General features: G+C 36.0%; 1 protein-coding gene across 3 annotated transcripts in view; it reads right to left on the bottom strand.

Annotated features, from left to right (window-relative positions):
- The window catches only part of MON2 (MON2 homolog, regulator of endosome-to-Golgi trafficking), a 128,094-nt gene that overhangs the window by 7,050 nt on the left and 102,656 nt on the right, over positions 1-18,388 (bottom strand). For all 3 annotated transcript variants that reach the window (XM_050748397.1, XM_050748398.1, XM_050748399.1), the window contains 4 exons: positions 15,541-15,731; positions 8,249-8,309; positions 6,056-6,179; positions 1,012-1,219 (listed from right to left, as the gene is read on the bottom strand). In XM_050748397.1, the coding sequence (XP_050604354.1) occupies positions 1,012-1,219; positions 6,056-6,179; positions 8,249-8,309; positions 15,541-15,731 (584 nt within the window). The remainder of the gene's footprint in view (positions 1-1,011; positions 1,220-6,055; positions 6,180-8,248; positions 8,310-15,540; positions 15,732-18,388) is intronic.

The raw sequence follows: 18,388 nt of genomic DNA, 5'->3' as shown, positions 1-18,388 counted from the left end.
TATTTTTCATTCACCAAATTAGAAAAAGATAAATGATAAACTGGCAAATAATTTTAAAATGCTAAAAATTAAGGAAAGGGACATTGGGAGAATGTAAATTGGTATAAATCTCTGTTGAGAAATTTGGTTAATGCATATCAAAAGCTATAAAATGTCTGTGTCTTTTGACAGGTCAATTCCAACTTCAGAAATTTATTATAAGTAAATTAAAATGTGCACAAAGATTTAATGCTGGTGATTTGCCTCTCTAGTCCTACCTTATGAGATGGCAACAATGATTTTTGTCTTTCCTGACTTTGATAACTATGTTTTCCCATGTTATTTTCTGTTGGCTTCATTTGCTATGTCTTAAACTCTAATTTCCACATTAAAAGTAGATGTGCAACCTAACTCAAATGTATGACTGCATCCTTTGTTGAATTCTGGTCTGTACTCCAACTCTGATTAGCCTTGGCTGACCAGGAAAGCCTAGTGCCCCTTCCACTGACACAGGTTGAATAGATGAGAAATAAACCAGTTTAGGTCCATGGGCTTAATTAAGCAGATTGGATGAAAAGAAGACCTAAGATCAGGCTAGCTGACACAGAGAGAAACCTGCAAATGACTGTAAAACAAACTAGGATATTCCTAAAATATGATTTATGATTTTCACTATAGAGAAATAATATCATGTGTTCATACAGATCCACAAGTCCTTATCTGGAAATCTCTGGAAGAAGATATATTTTGGAATTCAGTTTATTTATTTTTTTAATTCAAAAAGGTAATTTGGTACCTATGTATCATATGTTACATAACCTCCATGATGGGTCTAAAAAAGTACCCCATAACAAAACATGTTAATATGTCTACAGGAAAACCTGTGAATATTTACACCATATAGGATAAGATTATAAACAACTTCAGCTTAGTTCAGATCACTTACAAAAATACTTGCTTTTCAGAATTTTCCTTGTTATCAACAATTAGTACAACAATACATTTATTTCTTTAATAAAATGAAATATATACCTTGGAAGAGGGCATTTACCACTTAATCTTTCATCCTCTATATAGCGATGTAGTACATCTTGGGACCTCTTTAAAAGCACTGAGAGTGCCATTCGTGAGATGTAGCCTTCTTGAGGTGTTGTGACTTTATTACTGAAGGAAAACTGAAGCAATGTTTCAAAACACATTTTAGAAAATTCCTCTCTCAAACGAATATCAATCTCTGCTTCTGTAAAATTAACAAATTTTGATGGTTAATAAAAGTTAAATCAATGAGCTTTAATGATAACAATGCATAGCAAACTAGGAATAGAGGGAAATTCCTCAATCTGGTGAAAGGCATCTAGAACAAACTATAGCTAATAACATACATATAGTGAAATTGTGTTGTGTGTGTATGTGTGTGTATAGAGAGAGAGAGAGAGAAACAAATTCTCCCTCACAAGATCAAAAACAAGGCAAGATCCTCATCACTTCTATTCAACATATTTCTTGACTTGGTCTTTCTATACTATAAAACAGCACTATAAAATATACTTCACAATAGTTTTTCATGTGGTCAAACTTGCATTAATCTCTTTTTCTCTCTTTTTCCCTCTCCCAACAACTTCTTTCCTGGAATGTGACCTCTGCTCCAGTCTGGCAGTTGCTCTCTAGACACGCTGTTCTGCCATATCCTGAAACTAGTCTTTGCCATCACCCTGGAAATTGTTTCCATTATCTCTTGAGTTAGATCCCACTTCCAAGATCTCATGCCTTCTTTTTCCCCTTTTTTTTTTTTTTTTTTTTTTTGAGACGGAGTCTTCTCTTGTTGCCCAGGCAGGAGTGCAGTGGTGCAATCTTGGCTCACCACAACCTCCGCTTCCTGGGTTCAAGTAATTCTCCTGCCTCAGCCTCCTGAATAGCTGGGACTACAGGCACGTGCCACCACACCCAGCTATTTTTGTATTTTTGGTAGAGTCGGTGTTTCACTGTGTTAGCCAGGATGGTCTTGATCTCCTGACCTCGTGATCCACCCACTTGGCCTCCCAAAGTGCTAGGATTACAGGCGTGAGCCACAGCGCCCAGCCTCATGCCTGATTTTCCTTGGTTTACCACTTTGTTTTTACAGAGCATATTTTGAAGTAGCTTTCTAAGAAAGAATGAATGAGAAGTAAAACTTTTGAGAGCATGTACCTCTGAAAATGTCACATATTATGGTACTCAAAAAGGTACCCTGCAGCATCAGCATTACCAGAAAACTTGTTAGAAATGTAAATTCACATGTCACCCAGTCTTACTGAATCAGAAATTCAGGGGTACAGTTCAGCAATTGTTTATCCTCTGGTTGATTATGATGCATGCTGAAATTGGAGAATTACTGTTTTACACTCATACTTGGCCAACAGTATGAGTTTTTAACATGGAGCTTCCATGTTAAAAGTCCTTTCCATTTACAACTGCTTCAATGTCTTTTAGCATCCAATACTGCCTCTGAGAATTCCAATGTCTGTTTTTGTGTGTGTGTGTGTGTGTTTTTTTTTCTTTTTTTTTTGAGACAGGGTCTTCACTCTGTTGCCCTGGCTGGAGTGCAGTGGCATGACCTCAGCTTACTGCAACCTCCGCCTCCCAGGTTCAAGAGATCCTCCCACCTCAGACTCCCGAGTAGCTGGGACTACAGGCACACACCTGGCTAATTTTTGTATTTTTTTTTAAGTAGAGACAGGGTTTCACTGTGTTGGCCAGGATAGTCTTGAACTCTTGACTTCAAGTGATCACCCGTCTTGCCCTCCGAAAGTGCTGGGATTACAGGCATAAGCCACTGTGCCTGGCCTCCAATGTCTTTTGTACTGAACTTTTTTTTTTCTTTCTGAAATCTTTTAGGGTCTTATCTTTATCCCAGGTATTCTGATATTTCATAATGACATGCCTGACTGTGGGTCTTTTTTCTTTCACTGTTTTTGGCACTATTTTTAATCCGGAAGTTTTTTTCTTCAGTTCTTCAGTTTATTTCCTTGATAATTCCTTCTCTTAGATTTTCTTTGTTCTCTCTTTGTCAGATGTTAGACTCCTTGGATTCATTTTACTTCTCCTTTCAACCTTTCACTAAACTTGTCATCACATCTTTAGTTTCTATGAGTTCTTTCTTGTTTTTTTGTTTTTGAAAAAGACAGAGTCTCTAGTCTGTCACCCAGGCTGGAGTGCAGTGGCGCAATCACAGCTCATTGCAGCCTTGTTCTCCTGGGCTCAGGTGATCCTCCCACCTCAGCCTCCTAAGTAGCTGGGACTACAGTCATGTACTATCTCGCCCAGCTAATATTTGTATTCTTTGCAGAGATGGGGTTTTGCCATGTTGCTTAGGCTGGTCTCAAACTCCTGTAAGCCTCCTGCCTCGGCCTCCTAAATGCTGGGAGCCACCGTGCCCAGCCTTCTTTCTTTTTCTACTGCTCCTTTTATGTAGCATTTTAAAATTGTTTCATTGCTGTAGTCTTTTATCTCTTTGATCATCCTAACTGTAGTTTTATGCTTTCAGTGACTGTGCATTTTATCTGTTTCCTCCCAATGTCTTTTACTCCCTCTTCATTCGTTTTGGTCTTTCTCTTTTGTGTTAGAGAATTTCCTCAAATGTCTGTGAGCTCTGACTATCAGATCATACTTAAAAGCAAAAGGCCAATCATCACTGGAACCTCTGTGTTTACAGGTTGGCCTTGTTTAGCAAGGAACCGTTTTGTATGTATATGTTTAAGGAAAACTCCAAGTTTTTTTTTTTTAAATGAAAACTACAAACTTTATTTCTCAACATAAGCTCAATCAAGTTCAAGACACTTTTGTAAGCGAGGATACCAGCCATTTAGTTTATCTGTAAAAAACTGAGGTCCTGGGAATTTAACCATGTCAATGCTATTTTTTTTACACTATTAACTGAAGAAAAAGGCTGTCCTTCCATGGTATGTTAAGATCCGAAACAAAAATAAACCAAAAGGAGCCAAATTACAACTGTAAAGTGGATGCCTAATGATTTCCCACTGAAACTCTTGCAAAATTGCCCTTGTCTGATGAGAGGAATGAGCAGGAGCATTGTTGTGGTGGTGAAGGACTCACACGTGAAGCTTTCCCAGGTGTTAGAAAACTCCAAGTTAATGCTGAGAAGACATGCGTCATATGGCAAAGTCACTGAAAGAATGTCCATGCACCTTTCTTGTCTTGGTAAATTTAATACTATAAATAGCAAGATATATAATCAGAAAACTGCCAGGAAAAGTATACTTGGTAACTCAACAGCCCTTATTTAACTTTGAACATTTATGCCTAATTGTGAATATTGTTCTTAATGTGTATTTTATTAAAAATTAAATATTTTCGCATACTCTTAATAATAAAAAGTTTGCTACGTTAAGATAAATGGGCTTTAAAATTTTCCCCGTGAGATTCTCATCTTTGCTAAACCCGTACTTTACCAGGCCAGTTTTTAAAACTGGGCTAAAAAAAAAACCTAGTATGTGAAGTAAGCACTATGAGAGACATCTAGTGGTCAAACTGTACACATAAATGCTCTTTAAAATGCGCAGCACAAAATAGGAGAAGCTAGTTAAGGCTCTAGTAAATTCTGAGGATTAACGATCTACATGGCACAAATTTACAGTTTTGTTTTTTTTTTCTTTTTTCGTTTTGAGACAGTCTTGCTCTATCTCCCAGGCTGGAGCACAGTAGTGTGATCCCGGCTCACAGCAACCTCTGCTTCCCGGATTCAAGCAATTTTCCTGCCTCAGCTTCCTGTGTAGCTGGGATAACAGACACATGCCGTCACACCCGGCTAATTTTTTTATTTTTAGTGGAGGCAGGGTTTCACCATGTTGGTCAGGCTGGTCTTGAACTCCTGACCTTAAGTGATCTGCCCATCTTGGCCTCCCAAAGTGTAGTTTTAAAATCATATATACATATATATGAGACAAGAGTCTTGGTCTGTTGCCCAGAGTGCACTCTAAAATGCAGTGGTTCAATCATAACTCTGTCCTCTCAGCCTCCTGGGCTCAAGCCATCCCACCTCAGCCACCTGAGTAGCTAGGACTACAGGCATGTGTCACCATGCCCAGCTAATTTTAAAACTTTTTGTAGAGATGGAGGCAGTCTCACGATGCTGCCCAGGCTGGTCTTAAACTCGTGGCCTCAGGCGATCCTCCCACCTTGGGATCCCACCTAGCGATCCCAGAATGCTGGGATTATGGGCATGAATCACTGCACCTGGCTGATGCCACAATTTAAGACTTGAGCTCAGGTTTAGAAAAAGAGAATTAATAACAAACAGTAATTTATATATCGGTTCCCAATTAAGGCAGCATTACATCATGAAAAGAAGCATGTAGTTCTTTTTTAAGCATGAATTTGGCCTCTAGTCCTAAGATTGTGAGCAATTTATTTTTTCAACCTTTCTAAATCAATTTTCTTTCCTATAATATGGTCGTACCTATCCTCACAGAAATGTTCTGAGAAATGAGATAACATTCTAGCACAGTATCTTGTACATAGTTGGCACTGAGTAAATGTTAATTCCCTTAAAAAATGTTGAGGCATCTTATTTTTTTAAACGAACTCTGTAATTTATAGTCCTGAGAAGATGGTATTAATATCTCCATTTTAAAGGTTACAAAACTGAGACTCAAAAGTTAATTGACTGCTAAGTGGCAGAATATACATTCATATTTTTATATTCCTTTCCAATCTATGACTTCACAAAACTGGTAACTTGTGTCAGCCTGCAGTGACATCCATGGATTCCACAAAGTGCTCTGCAATTTAATTCTTCACAGTTTGCAATTATGATATTTAAAAGATTTAGTTCAGTGTTTCTGATCATATATCAGATTCCACAGAATAGAAACATGGAATAAAAACATTCTATTCCACAGAATAGTCATGTCATAACATTTCTCCTCATAAAGCTTAGTTCTCTATTAAAATCCTAAAAATCACCTTACCATTCTTCAGTTTACATTACCAAAATCATAGGATTGAACATTTCTACTGTCAGTTTCTTCAAAAGTACTTCAATACTTTTTAATACTTAAAAAAAATTAAAATAACATACCTGTAAATGAAGATGACTGAGAATGTATTGAGCCCTTGTTAAGCATTGTCATTATTTGACCAACAAATTCCTTAGGAATAAAATTGGCATAAGGTAGTATCTCATTGCTGATAAGCTGAACTACCTAAAACAAAAGGGGCAAATGCAAATGTATTGTTTTCCTTGAAAGAGACTGACTAAAATAATTTCTAGAGTAAAATTTAAATTTTACTTTAAATGAAAATCAGTTAAAGAACTCTCCTTTAAAGAAGTACACAAGCATTTTAATGTTAGCATACAGGATGACTACTAATCTGTTTCTCTCATCTGTCTTAGTAACTTTAATAGAAAATAGTACCATAACTTTTAATAACTTTTTAATAGAAAATAGTTTACTATTTGGACAAATGTTGATCTTCAGCATGATAACTGCAAATAGGGCTCTAGAGAAAAATAGTCAGCATATGAAAATTTACCCATGTTAGAATTAAAATATTCAAAATAGGATTAAGAATAACATTTAAATCACTTTTTATAACCAAAAACTACCAGCTGTAAGAGAAATTAAAGTTATATTCATTTTTGTCAAATAGTTTATTTCTAACATGTAGTACATTATTTTGCCCTTTAAAGTCCACGAGAGCTTTAATACAGTAATGGCACAAAAGGCAATATTTTGTTTCCATATAATGCCTATGCATTTTAAATGTATATTTTATTTATTTATTTATTTATTTTTGAGATGGAGTCTTGCTCTGTTGCCCAGGCTGGAGTGCAGTGGCGTGATCTCGGCTTACTGCAAGCTCCACCTCCCAGTTCACGCCATTCTCCTGTCTCAGCCTCCTGAGTAGCTGGGACTACAGGGGCCCACCACCACACCCGGCTAATTTTTTTTTTTTTTAAGTAGAGATGAGGTTTCACCATGTTAGCCAGGATGGTCTTGATCTCTTGACCTCGTGATCTGCCTACCTCTGCCTCCCAAAGTGCTGAGATTACAGGCATGGGCCAGCGCACCCGGCCAAATGTATATTACGGTTCCTCTATCCCACTTAAAGAAAAAAAACCTCCCAAACCCTAACCATCAACAAAAAAATCCACAACCACAAGAACTGCTTATTTAAATTCCATTTACAATCCTTAAAATATATTTCTTATTTTTTTACTTTTATTTTTTTAGAGACAGGGTCTTGCTCTGTTGCCCAGGCTGAAGCACAGTGGTACAGTCGTAGCTCACTGAAGCCTCCAACTCCTGAGCTCAAGTGATCCTCTCACCTCAGTCTCCCGAGTAACTAGGACTATAGGTGTGAACCACCATGCCCAATTAACTTAAATTTTTTTTTTTTGTAGAGATGGTGTCTTGCTATGTTGCATAGGCTGGTCTCAAACTCCTGGTCTCAAGCAATCCTCCTGCCTCAGCCTCTCAAAGCACTAGGATTACAAGTATGAGTCACCATTCCCAGCCTCAAAATATATTCTTTTTTTTTTTGAGACAGAGTCTCACTCTGTCGCCCAGGCTGGAGTGCAGTGGCGTGATCTCGGCTCACTGCAAGCTCCACCTCCCGGGTTCACGCCATTCTCCTGCCTCAGCCTCCTGAGTAGCTGGGACTACATGTGCCCGCCACCACGCCCGGCTAATTTTTTGTATTTTTAGTAGAGACGGGGTTTCACCGAATTAGCCAGGATGGTCTCGATCTCCTGACCTTGGGATCTGCCCATCTCAGCTTCCCAAAGTGCTTGGATTACAGGCTTGAGCCACTGCTCCTGGCCTCAAAATACATTCTTTAAAAAACACTATTTGCTTTAAGAATTCCATAGGCTGTATATATACAGATGATTAAAAATTGAAAAATTCAAGCAACTGATTAATTTGAACCAGAAACATCTGGTATGTCAAACTGCAGAGTAAGCTCTCAAATACATGCCCCCTGACTGATGGATTTATTTCACTGAATCAACTCTTTTTACATGTATTAAATGAAGTATTAATAAGTATTGGGACAACATGCACAAAGCACAAGACTATAACAAATCTAAGGAAGTCACTTTTAAAATGTCAGTCCTTTAAACATCAACATTTAACCTGTAAGAGTTTTAATGCTTTCAGTTTTAATCTTAACCTATTACTTTATTCTTTCAGCAACTGTATAGTTCAAACACTTTTACTATTTGGTTTCAAAAATGGTCACAGGAAAACATTTTAAATAGCTTCCTTACCTCAACATCAATATTTTCATTTCTTTGAAACTCTTGAATGGAGAGATTATCTGGAGGTATGCTAAAAAAATAAACAAAATACTTGATTTTTAAAGATAAAATATTCCCTGCAAATACAAACAAAATAGATAAACAGTATTCAAATGTCAAAAAATTATGTCTTCCAGCCCAGGTTGGGGCATTATTATTTATTTAGAAGAGTAATATTATAAATTAAAGTAATTAGTTTAAACTATTAAGCGAATTACAAACATGATACTCTAACTACAAAAACACTAGGTCCAATCTTGAACTAAATAAAATCTGTAGAACTAAACTTCTTTCGATATTATGAATGAAAAAACAATGAAAGGTAAAGATATATCATCTGCAGCAGAGCAGAAGTTACCATTGTGGTGTTACTTGAATTCACTTATATTGGTGGTTATTTGAGAGAGCCTTAGTGAAGCTGCTGAATTATTCACTCAGAGACAGTCCATTAGTCATTAATTTGTAACAAATACAATGGATTAAAGATCTTTACAATAAAGAGAGAAAATCTGTAAAGAAGAGGACTGATGCAGATTTTCTAAAGCAGAAAATTGTTCCAACAAGAACAAAGGAAATCAATAGTTCTGAGAGAACCAAGGTGGTGGATTCCAGACTGTGGCTCATAAGAGTGAACATTAAAATGGACATAAAGTTAAAAAAACAGCAAGATACTATTTAAAAACAGTTGAGAATAGGATAGTAATAACTGTTAGAATAATGACAGCTAAAAAGTTAGGCAGCCACTGTACTATGAGCTTTATTTATATTAATCTCCCATAGCAATTCCATGTAGTAATTATTACATAATCAACAGAAGAGGGAACTGAAACTTAGAATGCCTACTAATATGCCCGAGAACACACTTTAAGTAAACGATGAGGCCACAATCTAAACCTAGATTTATGTGACATTTGAGCCTACATTATTCTTTTTTATGTTGTAGATGTAAAAATAGTATTAGAACATTTAGGTTTAATATATACTTCTGTATATTAAGTATAATATACAATTTTATATACAGGAATATATGGGCATCAGACTGTGGTTTCATTGATTTGGACATTTTTCATTCAACAAATATCTACTGAGTACCAATTACTTTGCATCAGGTATTATATTCTTGGGTGTTCAAGATCTAGCTGTGAACAAGATAGACTCAGTCCATTTCTCATGGAACTTAGATTCTGGTGTCCAAGTCCTAAGCTAACTATAAATCGGTAGTAGGAACTAGAGGAAAAAATTGAAAGAAATTTACCCAAACCTGAACCAATCAGAAGAATTTCACAATCACTGCCATCAAAGCAGCTTCACAGACTATATCTGCATCTCTAGAGACAAAAGTTGTGTTTAATTTATAACCAAGGAAGGTAAGGGCTTAGTAATATTAAAAGATTTGTGATGATGGTGGAGGTAACTAAGGATGAGTTGATTATCAACAAAAAATGAAGAAGCAAAAAAATAAAATAATATTATTAGTGTGTATGTTTCTATATTATTAGTGTGTATATTTCTATATTATAGTTCAGTGTTTCTATATTGTTTCTATATTATAGTATGTTTCCATGTTATAGAAATATACACACTAATAATATTAATACTTTTAGTGTGTACAGCATGTGCTAAGGTATATTAGTGTGTTTATTTCAACACACATTAATAATATTAATACTATTTGGATCATATACCAGAAACACTGAACTAGATTTTTAAGATATCATATGATGAGGGAAGAGAGTAGCATATAAAACTAAAAACTGAATAACTAATAGTTATTTAATTTATAACTAGCAAACATATCAAAAACATCGATTGAGCTTTAAAAATGCTGATTAACAGAATTTATGTATAAGTTAAAGGGGCAATGGTCAATACTGCAAGTTACAAATGAGCCATGTAAGATCTTAAATTCCTTAAATTTGAAAACTACAGTAATCTTTAAAAATTTATTTTCACGAATCTTTCTTTAAAATAAAAAAGAGCCTTCAAACTGATAAAGTGTTATTTGTACTTTTTGTCAGTTCTCTCTGTATGACATATTAAAATTTTTGTTGCAATATAATCTACATATTATAAAATTCACCCTTTTAAAAGATACAATTTAGTGTTCCTTAGTATATTCATAAAGTTGTACAAACATCACCATTTCTAATTCCAGAACATTTTGATCACCCCCCAAAAAAACTCTGTACCCATAAGGAATCACTCCCCTTATCTCCCTTCCCCCTACTCCTGGGAACCATAAATCTACTTTGTCTCTATGGATTTGTTACTCTGCATATATCCCATAAACAAGATCATACAATATATGGCCTTTTGTGTCTAGTTTCTTCCACTTAGCATTATGTTTTAAATGTTCATCCATGTTAGAGCATGCATTAGCACTTCATCCTTTTTTATGGCTGAAAAATATTCCACTGTATGAATATACTACATTCAATTTATCTATACAGCAGTTGATAAACATTTGGGTTACTTTCACTTTTTTGCTACTATGAATAACACTGCTGTGAACATTAGTGTCCAAGTTTTTGTGTGAACATGTGTTTTCAATTCTTTTGCACAGCCCTTTGTGATTTTTAATGTAAGGTCCACAGATCATTAATTGTATAACTTCCCACTCACCCATTTGTGTCTCCTTTGATAACTACCATGTTTTGGTATTTAAAGTTGGTTGAATGAATTTCTAATAGACTTCAAGTGTTTACCAAATTGCAGTCCTTATGTTTTTCAACTTTGACTTTTTCTTTCTCTTAAACTGTTTACTTATAATAGCCCTCAATGACATGCAAAGGCTTTCTTTTCTTCTAGTTGATTTTATTTATAGTTTCTGTGTTATTGTATTCCCTTGCCAAAGCATCTTGCAGATCAAAAAGGTTGGGGAATATTAGAGAGAGAGAGATGTTTATTCTTAAAGTCTTAGAGTATATATTAATTAGGTTAAAGGATTTATAAAGGTACCAATATAAAAAAATGATCAAGTATCAGTCTTATTTAAATTCATTAAGTCTTGCCATTCCAAGCAACATTCCAAAATAATCTTGCTACTGTTCAAATACTACTGATAAACTTCAGCTATAGAACATAGTACATATGTGGCATTAAGTAAAGTTTAAAATCTAAAAGTTTATGACCTCCAAAGTTATCAGTCATTTAGAAAACAAAAACAAAGAGAAAACCTGTTCTCATGAAACTGTGAAAATGTACATGGTTTTTAAGTTCTCTTAACACTGCATTTTTAGTATCAACTGACCAATAAAAGCTTTCTATTTGAGCTTTAAAGTATTTTTGATCTATGAAACAAAAACTAAACTGGCTTTATCCAATATAAGCTGTAAGTTAAAAAGGCTGTTTAAAAACATTCAAGGACCTTTACAATTACTCTAACAAATAACTTTTCATCTTTCTTTTTTGAGACAGGGTCTCACTCTGTTGCCCAGGCTGGAGTGCGGTGGCACAATCACAGCTCACTGCAATCTCAACCTCCCGGGTTCAAGCAATCATCCCACCTCAGCATCCCAAGTAGTGGGGACTATAGGCACACGCCACCACACCTGGCTAATTTTAAAATTTTTTTGTAGAGGCGGAGTCTCACTATGTTGCCCAGGCTGGTGTTGAACTCCTGGGCCCAAGCAATCCTCCCAACTTGGCCTCACAAAGTACTGGGATTACACACTCCGGCTGGCCTTCTTTTTGTCTTTCAAATAAAGAAAATAATGCCTAGTGATGGGAAAGGACCAGCTCATGATCAACAGAAAGTAGACAGCAAGTCAGAACCAGGTCACAGGTCTCCTGACTCTCAATTTAGTGTGTTCATCAACTACTCCATGGAGTAGAAAGCTTCAGTCTATAACTAGAATAACCATAACTTGGAATACTGATGCTGTGTTACTTGAGAGCTGAATTTAGAAGTTTTATTATTTTTTAGCCATTAAAAGTAACTCCAAGCCTGGGCAACATGGCAAAATCCCGTCTCTACAAAAAAATACAAAAATTAGCTGAGTGTGGTGATGTACGCCTATAGTCTGAGTTACAAGGGAGGGAGAATCACTTGAGGTCAGGAGGTCAAGGCTGCAGTGAGCCATGAACATGCGACTTCACTGCAGTCTGGGTGACAAATCAAGACACTGTCTCAAGTAAAATAAGAACAAACAAACAAAAACCTCCAAATTTAGAGCTAAATTTCTAAGTCTCAGTTATTTAGAGTTTTGGCCTTTAGAATTCTGGTTTAAAATATAGTTGTTTCATAGGAATTAACATGTATAATGTCACCTTTTCTAAAAGAAAGAAAAAACATTAATGACAATAATAGCGGTAACAAGCATTTTAGAGTACTTACATGCCAGGTACTATTCTAAGCATTCACTCATTTTAAATGATTTAATCCTCACAATAACCCTATAAGTTAGGCAGCATTACTACTGACATTTAACAGTGAGAAAAATGAGTCACTGAAAGGTTTAATAACTTGTCTAAAAAGCAGTACAAAGCAGTACTACTGGGATTTGAATCCAGGTAGTCTGGTTGCCAAGCCAATGCTCTTATCCACTATGCTGGCTGCTTCTTAAGTAATGTATTTTCCAACACACCAAACATATTCAAACCTTTAAGATAAGTAGAGCCATAATCAGGCAAAATATTTGAAATGAAATTATACAACTACATTGATACAAAATTATGTACAATACTATTATTTGGCCGTTGGTTCCAGTGTTCACTTTTCTATATTAAAAAAACTCTCCGGAAAACGAGATTTAATAAAATAAGAATAAAGTCCAGAAAGTGAAGAATATTTAATAAGAAACTCAAGAATAAGGAAGATGGCAGAAAAACTGTCTCAAGAAAAACAAAAACAAGCAAACAAAAACTTCTAAATTTAGAGCCAAAATTTTAAATGAAAGTATACAACTGCATTGATACAAAATTATATAAAATATTATTTTACATAGAAAAACTTTTTTTATATATAGACAGGATCTTGCTATGTTGTTCAGGCTGGATTTGAACTCCTGGGCTTCAGCAATCCTCCCACCTCAGCCTCCCAAAGTAGCTGGGATTACAGGTGTGTCACCACATCTGGCTAGGGAAAGCAATACTTAAAGAAGTTTTACTCATTGCAAAAAAAAAAAAAAAAAAAAAAAAAAAGCTGATCTGAAAGCTTATTCAATTTGTTAACGGGGCATTAAGCATATATAGAAAATTAGAAAGTAAAAGGAAAAATTTAAATTTCTCAACCTTTGTGCTTGACACAAATTAAGTGACTCAGGTTCTTATGTCTATGAAGGAACTCAAATTTTCAGAGTTATTTTAAAGATGAAAACATAATTTGTTTGAATATAGTTTATGAGTGCATATAATTTTTCCTTCAGAAACACAATATGCTTACATTGGTATCAATAACATTTCTAGAAGTGAAAAATATATAAAATACAAAACAAAGTCTGACCACTTGCAAGACAGAAATTAGGATCACCTATTATTATTTTAAATTCTGAAATACAAGACAAACTTTTATAGGGGAAATGCAAGTTAATCTTCTGCACCCTAGAAATTTTCTTTTTTTTTTTTTTTTTGAGATGGAGTTTCGCTCTGTCGCCCAGGCTGGAGTGCAGTGGCCGGATCTCAGCTCACTGCAAGCTCCGCCTCCTGGGTTCACGCCATTCTCCTGCCTCAGCCTCCCGAGTAGCTGGGACTACAGGCGCCCGCCACCTCGCCCGGCTTTTTGTATTTTTTAGTAGAGACGGGGTTTCACCGTGTTAGCCAGCATGGTCTCGATCTCCTGACCTCGTGATCCGCCCATCTCGGCCTCCCAAAGTGCTGGGATTACAGGCTTGAGCCACCGTGCCCGGCCAGAAATTTTCTTTACTGAATAATTAAATCATATTAGAATAGTAAAGAAAATTTTTTTCAGTTAATTCATTCTGTTGTGGACTCAATCATTATCCATATGCCAATGTAGTTTTTTCTTCAACTACATCACACCCGTAATTTAAGTGGTTTCAAACTAATAATGTTAAACAGTTATTTAGCAGTACACAGTATTATTCTACAATATCAAAAAATGATTGATGGATACAAACATTTAAAAAATTGGCCAGGCGCAGTGGCTCATGTCTGTAATCCCAGAACTTTGTGAGGCCGAAGTGGGAGGATCACTTGACCCCAGGAGTTCAAGACACCTAGGCAACATAGTGAGACCCTCCATCTCTACAAAAAATTTTAAAAATTAGCCAGGTGTAGTGGCATGAACTTGTGGTCCCAGCTGCTCAGGAGGCTGAGGTGAGAGGATTGCTTGAGTCTGGGAGGTCGAGGCTGCAGCGAGTTGTGATCACACCGCTGCACTTGGGTTTGGGCAACAGAGCAAGGCTCTGTATCAGAAAAGAATTTCACCATTGTAACACAAAGGATAATTACTTGTGCTAGAAGGATTAAATAATGCCTGGTTATTACAGCTCTTACAGACAAGTCCACATTTAGTAAAAGGGCACGCTTTAGATCTGTCCTGCCCAACACAACTTTCTGTGATGATGGAAATGTCCAATAATCTGCTCTACCCAGTGTGGCAGCTGCTAGTCACCCATGGCAATGAGTACTTAAAACATGCCTAGAGCGACTGAAGAAAATTTTAATTTTATTTAAAGTTTGGTTTTAATTAGTCATTTGTAACCAGTGATTGCTACTGTACTGAATAGCACAGCTCTAGGTGGACCTCAGCAAATTCTTCATTCAAAAAACGTAGTCTGTGTTCCAATCATCCTACAGTAAGTAGTTCAGTGAGGGGTCAAAATAGCATCCTAAATACAAGCTTTAAATTAGATACCATAAAATGAAAATTATTATTCCCTGACAAATCTAAACATCTTAAAGAGCTGATCATTATATTGCCACTCATCCGATTTATTCTGGTAATGCACTGATTTTCTAACATTGTTTTTCTCTTGTAATGCTCAATGGGCATCAAATTAAAAAATGAATCGTCTTAGTTTTATTAAGTTAAAATGCTTAAATATGATGCATTCGTATTGTTTTATATATGATATTCCTGTCTTATAACTAAAAATAATACAAAAAGCAAAAATCTCCATTGTTCATGGATAATGTACCCAATGGATAAATGGCTAATCCAGGTGTTTTTAATACAATCTAGCAACCTTAATAATCAATTACTTTGTTAATGAATAAAGACAACTGTTTTTAGAGCAACTGAAGATATAATGTGCCACTTCTTGAAAGATTGTCTTAATTTTTAAAATGAATGAGCTGACCTTTTAGTAAAGAGAAAATCTTCAAAAGTATTGGCTAGTTCTGGCCACATACTGTCAAATTTTCCAGAAGAAGCATGCTGCCGGGCGACAGGTAGCCCAATAGAAAGAACTTTGAGGAGAGAGGATACTGCTAGTTTCCATGTGCTTTCAGAAGGGCAGGAATACTTCAAACTGAGAGGAACCCTAAGAGTCTGAAAATAAAGACAGTTTAATATAAGCATTAATTAAAACATACACACACAATTTTAATTACGTAAGAAAAACTACAGCAGAGAAAAAAATAGCATAGGTATTTTCATCTTAAAAAGGACTGTATTTTCATTTAAAAAATGAGGTTATTTCCCAGAAAGGTCAATTCCCAGAAAGGTCCTCAAATACTGCCTGGAAAGATATACTTTTAAATCCTATCTCTATCTTATAAACAATGAGCCTAAATAAATAACATTTTTGAATCTCAGTTTTTCATCATTAATAACAGGGATAGTATCCGAACAGTTAAGAGTAGGAAACACAATTCTGTAGCTTTTATTAACCTGACGTTATGGAATTAGAAAATTCTGGCTGGGCACAGTGGCTCAAGCCTTTAATCCCAGCACTTTGGGAGGCCAAGGCAGGTAGTTCCCGAGGTCAAGAGATCAAGACCATCTGGGCCAACATGGTGAAACCTCATCTCTACTAAAAATACAAAACTTAGCTGGGTGTGGTGGCACACACCTGTAATCCCAGCTACTCGGGAGGCTGAGACAGAGAATCGCTTGAACCCGGGAGGTGGATGTTGCAGTGAGCCAAGATCACGCCACTGCACTCCAGCCTGGCGACAGAGTGAGACTCTGTGTCAAAAAAAAAAAAAAGAAAGAAAGAAAGAAAGAAAAGAAAAAGAAAATTCTGCCATATTTCTTCCAGCAAAAAATAATTTGGCTGATGTGGATATCCCATCTGCAAAGGGTCAATATTGCTTATACAGTCATCTGCCACATATATAGGTTAGACCATATAGCATGGATGTGAAGTAGGCTATACTATCTAGGTTTGTGTAAGTACACTATGCTGTTCAGACAACGATGAAATGGCCTAATGATGCATCTCTCAGAACGTATCTCGGTCCTTAAGCAGTACATGACTGTATTTTCCAACTAATGGTGAGGGAAGAGTAAACACAGCATAAAATGTCAATACTTTGAAGTTGTACATTCTATCTGTAAAATTATTTGAATTTTATATCCTACTCTAATACTTTTGTGTACTTTTTTCCTTCTCCAAATAGTTCAGTAAAACTGATAATTTAAGATTTGACCATTGAGGGTACAGGAGTAGAACATTTGAATTATGTACAATAACTAGATATATAGTGACTAAGTATAGTGACTTATATTTTCAACTGATCAACTTTTGAGATTGGTGGCTTTTATTCATTAAAAGAACTAATGTGGTGGTTCAGAATGAATTTCTCTGATCACAGTTCCATCTGGCAATCAGAACACTAGACTGACCAAAACTTCATAAAGAACTAACACAGAGCACCATTGACAAACAGTTTTGGCATACTGTCAGGCAATTTGCATTAGAGTAAAAATTCTGCTTTTACATAAAAATTCTGGTCTAAGAAAGAGTAGAAACATTTTCATATTTCAAGGATATAAAACCAAATATCATCTTCCACACAAATTATTACTGAATACTCATACAGTATACATATTAACCATTACATATTAGCATGAAATATGCCTTCATTAACAGATAATTAGCACACCCAGAATCTATTTATCCCCTTCCCCTCCTTCCACCTCCATATAATCCATGTGCTTTAGGAGGAACTATCCCTACTTCCAGTTTGGGAATTCAGGCAAAGAGATGGTAAGTTGATTAAGCCAATGAATCCAATCAATTTCCCTGGCCATAATCATTGGTTCAAGAGTGGGTATGGGACCAAAGCTGATCCACTAAAAATTAATTTTAGGAACTTAAGAAGAAGTGTGTGAATGTGTGTATGCATGAACATACACACTCTCTCTGTCTCTCTCGCTCTCCCTCTCTTCCTCGTTCTTCCTATTGGACATATAATCCTGTTACTGGCCTACAGCTTTGAAGAGAAACAAACGATATGGTCAATTCTTAGCAGAACTTTCTAGAGAAAGAAATGTGGTTTTTGATGATACTGCTGAACCACTGGATCAACTAGTCATAAAGCCCTTCCTCTATCTTTGAATTTTTCAATCAAGCATGCCCAAGAGTTCCCTTTATTGTTAAAGCTAGTCAGAGCCTGAGTGTATGTCATTTGCAACCAAAAGAATACTAAATGATACATGGGCCATTTTGAGTTTACATTTTATAACTCAAGCAAAGATGAAAGAAAAGTATTGTTTGCTACTGCAATTGATATTTTATTAAAATCAAGAAAAACATTAAGCATAGCAGATCCATTCAATTTATACATTTTATTTTTAAAAATGTTTACACAACTAAACAGGCAGTGGTATACAGCACGTGCTCAGTAATTACCTGCCACCACAAGGTTCACAATTTTGAAGAAAGAGCCTTGTCCAATTAACCACAAAACAATGTGGTAAGTGGCATCAATGAAATGGGATTATAGAAAAGAGATCATTTAACTTCTTTAAAAATACAAACTGAGTGGCTGGGCATGGTGGTTCATGCTTTTAATCCCAGCACTTTGGGAGGCTGTGGGTGGATCACTTGAGGTCAGGAGTTCAAAACCAGCCTGGCCAACACGGTGAAACCCCATCTCTACTGAAAATACAAAAATTAGCCAGGCGTGGTGGTGTGCGCCTGTATTCCTAGCTACTCAGGGGACTGAGGCAGGAGAATTGCTTGAACCCGGGAGGTGGAG

Source organism: Macaca thibetana, chromosome 11 (assembly GCF_024542745.1).
Source record: "Macaca thibetana thibetana isolate TM-01 chromosome 11, ASM2454274v1, whole genome shotgun sequence".
NCBI classification, from domain to species: Eukaryota; Metazoa; Chordata; class Mammalia; order Primates; family Cercopithecidae; genus Macaca; species Macaca thibetana.
The sequence above is the reverse complement of the archived record's forward strand: the minus strand, read 5'-3'. Positions and strand labels throughout refer to the sequence as shown.